The sequence below is a fragment of the Microtus ochrogaster genome, unplaced genomic scaffold (genome assembly GCF_000317375.1).
Source record: "Microtus ochrogaster isolate Prairie Vole_2 unplaced genomic scaffold, MicOch1.0 UNK222, whole genome shotgun sequence".
In the NCBI taxonomy this organism is placed as follows: Eukaryota; Metazoa; Chordata; class Mammalia; order Rodentia; family Cricetidae; genus Microtus; species Microtus ochrogaster.
The window spans coordinates 61,591-66,225 of NW_004949320.1; the positions used below are offsets into that span (position 1 = coordinate 61,591).

General features: G+C 34.1%; 1 protein-coding gene across 1 annotated transcript; it reads right to left on the reverse strand.

Annotated features, from left to right (window-relative positions):
• Positions 1-2,022: 2,022 nt before the first annotated feature.
• On the reverse strand, positions 2,023-2,961 carry LOC101985804 (olfactory receptor 4F15-like). Its single transcript, XM_005372165.1, has one exon. The coding sequence runs from the start codon at positions 2,959-2,961 to the stop codon at positions 2,023-2,025; it is 939 nt and encodes a 312-aa protein (XP_005372222.1).
• Positions 2,962-4,635: the final 1,674 nt, after the last annotated feature.

A 4,635-nucleotide genomic window follows, 5' to 3' on the forward strand; every position in this document is an offset into this window, starting at 1 on the left:
TGTGTATCAGTCTTGCTGTGTTTAGAAGACTTGCTTCATTGGTGTCCTATTCTCATTTTAAACCACATCCCGAATAAGGGCAAACACCCTTTCATGGTGGCCCTTAGTTCAAGGTCTCTTCCTGTATTTCTTCAGAATATATCTTCTAGGTCTTTCTTGTGAGCTTCATTTATATTGTATGTATCTGTCTTCATAAATGTGTATGGACTCTAGTCTTTTCATTAGTTTACAGGGTTTATGAGAAATTACTCAAGGTAATTTTTCTTCCATAAATCATCATGGCATGACTTGATAACAACAATGATCCCCCAGTGACATATTTAGTTCCAAAAGCATAAACATAGTTTCTAAAATATAAACAATGCATTATGATTCTATTCCATTTAATTTATTTATTTAAAATGTTATTAAATATTTTTTAATTTTTATTCTTTTTTAACCCTAATCTAATGAATAAAATGAGATTTGATTATATCAAGTGAAGAAATTCTTTAAAAGTTTGAGAAAATTTATAAAAACACAAAAAGATCGTAAAGAACTTCAGGATCAGCAGGGGAATTTTTACAGCTACAGAACTCCAAGGATTTCAAGGAGAATAAATTAAATCTATAGTTCCAGAACAGAGTGAGACAATAGGAGATGTAAATACGAGAGTACCACAGATATTTCTGCAGTTTATTCTGGGCCTTATGTTCTGTTGGAGAACCCTGGGGTGTGGTGCTACAATTAACATTGTTACTCCCCTTTAGCAAATTATGTCACTAAACCTGAAAACTCAGTTGCTTGTCACGGGACACATTGTAGACTAGTGAATTTTGTGTTATGTTTCATTTGGTATAAAATATGTCCCCTGGTCAAGCAATACCTTGTGTAAGTACAAGATGGCTTAGACAACACATTCTATAAACCCACAACTGATTAAGCTACTATATATGTAGGATCTAGCCCACTCACACTTTAATCACTGAATAAGAAAAGGTATGGATGATTTACAATAAAGAATTACTTACAGGAGCTAGATTTATCTAATGCTCAATACTAAAAGCTGCCCATGAAGATTATAATATCAATTTAGATACAAAGTTAAAGGTGCTAGAATCCCACAAGGGAAAATGGGCATGAGACAGAGACCAAGGATAGTTAATACTGTGCCTCCAATTTCAATGGTGTAGTTGATGGATAGCCTGGTGACTATAATCATAGTGACATACTGGCAACTAGCTTGAAACATGAAAGAATTAAAAGGGTATATTGAAAAGGAAGCAGAACTACAACACTACTTCTGTTCCAGAGTCTCTTAATGAGTTAGCATGCTATAGAGTGTCTATAGATGCATAGGTACCTACAATGTAACAACTGATTTAAAAACATTATAGCTTCATTTGCATCTAGAAAATATCACAAAAACATTTTTTGCTGAAGTCTGACTTGGATATATACTAATAAAAAAAGAGCATGTGAAATAGAAAGGAAATATGAAGGGAACTTGAATATATGTGAACATCATAAGGTTAACTGGACAGCTGATATTTCTGGGAAATGAGTGTGAATGCTTGCAGATTCTAAACAGACAGACAAATGAGAGGCTAGTGTGCATCCAAGGTACAGAAGATGAAAAATTGGCTCATATCAATGTCCCTGAAAGCCCTGAATGTGAGAAAATTTATGTTCAGTAGGGAAGAGACAGTGTGTGTGCGTGTGTGTGTGTATGTGTATGTGTGTATGTATGTGTGTGTGTGTTTACATTTCCTTTGTAAGCCTTAAAGCAATCTTGTATCTTCTGTACAGCTAAAAGTTTGCTTCACATAAAGTTTCCTCTTTGGGAATTGAGCTCTCTCTTATTATAATCTTTGTTTTATAAATATATAATTGCTTCTCTGTTGCTAGAAATCACTGCAAATCTCTCTTAGCAGAAGACAAAATTTACCCAAATATCAGTATATATGAGCAAAGAAAGTAATTTTTCACTGAATTTTGTCAACAAAAAAATTGTTCAATGATGAATGTCTACACTGCAATCATTTAGGAGATCTTCCCGTGTTTCAGTAACTGTCTGCATATTCTCTTCATTGATATCTTCATTTCTTTATTCCTCAGTGTGTAGATCACGGGGTTCAGAAAAGGAGTACCAACTGCATCAAATATGGCCAGATACTTATCCAGGTGTGTGGAGGGAGAAGGCCATGAATAAATGAATATCAAGGGACCAAAGGTTAGGACCACAACAGAGATGTGAGCAGAGAGTGTAGACATGGCCTTAGAGAAACCACTTGAGGAATGTTTCTGAACAGTGACTATTATGACAATATAAGATATGGCCAGTATGAAGAAGGAGCCTACAGAGATGAATCCACTGTTGGCTGATACCATTAATTCTAATTGATTGGTATCTATGCAAGCAAGTCTGATAAACCGAGGAAGGTCACAGTAAAAACTATCCAAAATATTTGGTCCACAAAAAGGCAAATTCAGTACATAAACAAATTGAACCAGGGAATGCATAAGGCCAATCACCCAGGCAGACACTAAGATGAAAATGCACATTTTGGCATTCATAATAGTCAAATAATGAAGAGGCTTACATATGGCTACATATCTATCATAAGCCATGCCTATAAGCAGCACCACCTCTACACCACCAATCACATGGATGAAGAAGATTTGAGTGATACAGCCTCTAAAGGAGATGACTTTGTGCTTTCTGAACAGGTCATAAATCATCTTAGGACAAGTGACACACGAAACACCTAAATCAATGAAGGAGAGATTGGCCAACAGAAAGTACATGGGAGAATGTAAGTGAGGATCAGAAGCCACTGTGAAAATGATGAGGGAGTTTCCCATCATGCTTGCCATATAAAACACTGAAGCAAACACAAACAGAAGTACTTGCAACTTCCAGGAGTTGGTGAGTCCCACGAACAGAAATTCTGACACCATAGAGTGATTTGTTCCTTCCATTGATGTTCTTTGCAGCACTACCTGAAGGACAGCAGTAGAAGAAACTGAAAATTATGATAATTGTATTAATACTTTAATAGGGTAGAAATCAAGGTTTTGAAAAACTATTTTTTATTTAACGATTAAATCCAATCCAAAGATGAACAGATGTATGTAAAAATGCTTACATGGCTACTTATCAGGTGACAGAAAGTTACAAACACTCTTAAATTTCCTTTCATACTTGTTAAAAGCATTTTTATCAAAGGTTCAAAAAAATCAAGTTTTGATTTGGTATTAAAAATGAACCTGTGCAAGAGCTATTGGAATAATAAATTAGTGTATGCATTTATTTAAGAGAGCATAGAGTGGAGTTGGAAATTTAGCTCAGGGATAGAGTGCTTGCTTAGCAAGTACAAGGCCCTGGATTTGGTCCTCAGCTCCAAAAATAAAAGAAAAAGAGTATATAGCCATTTACATAACAATTTTAAAATAGGGTCTTGGTATTTATCAGTATAATACTCATGCCTTCCAGTGTGTAGGGTTCTGAATTTTATCCCCATTAAAGAAAGAAAGGGATAAAGGAAGAAAGAGAGAGAGAGAGAATGGAAGGAAGAAAAAATGAAAGAAGGAGGAAAGCAAGAAGAAAAGAAAGAAGAAATGAAGGGAGGGAGGAAGGAGAAAGGAAAAGCATAAAAATGGAGAGATGGAGATGGAGACAGATAAAATACAAGAGAAAACAGGATAAATGGACTGGGAGAGAGAAAGACAGAAAAGATAGGGACAGAGACAGACAGAAAACTGAAAGAGAGAATTATTAACCTTTATGATTTTTGGAATTAATCATCAATTAATGATCATTGAAACATTATTTATAGTAACCAATATAGACATCCCATGTGCTCCTTTATAGATGAGTGGAAAATAAACATAAATGCAGACACACACACTCACATATATACATAGTACAGATATAGTGGACTATTGCATAGCCCTTAAAAATAAGGAAAATTTGGGTTTCATATTAATGTTAATGAAACTGGATGCCATTTTCATGAGTGAAACTACAGCCACAAGAAGATAAATGCTGAAATATCTTATATACATATAAAATCTGAAGAAAGTCATACTCATAGAAGCAAAGAATATGATGGTGGACCAGGCAAAAGAAAGTGTCAGAAGTGGGAGCAAGATAATGATGATGTTAAAAATACAAAAGTTCCATTGACATAATAGTTACTTCCTAGAGATCCAAAGTAGCATGGTGATTACAGACAATGATAATTGTGTGTGGCACTCTTGAAAATTGCTGATAGCCAATTATCAATGTTCTCACAAAGACAAGTATGTAAGGTAACCATTTTAGTTAGTGTAAGATATATGTTTTATATATATAACTTAAAATATGTATTATGTATTAATATGTAATATATGTATTATATGACATGAAATGTAATTTGATGTGTTTTAGCCTAACATATAAATATATAATAATAACAAATATATAATAACTTCATATACCACATATGCAAACAAATGTTTTGTACCAAAATATACAGTATACAATTCTGTTAAATGTGCCTATATAAAACCCGTTAAGGAAAATTCACCTATTCTGCCCATAGAGTTTTGAAACAGAGACCATACAGTGATGCTGGTGACAGTCATGTAGTATTCTGTACTATGTGGATTATT

Bases quoted from the DNA above. Each gene is read 5' to 3' on its own strand.
- LOC101985804 (XM_005372165.1), bottom strand. From the start codon at position 2,961: ATGGAAGGAACAAATCACTCTATGGTGTCAGAATTTCTGTTCGTGGGA.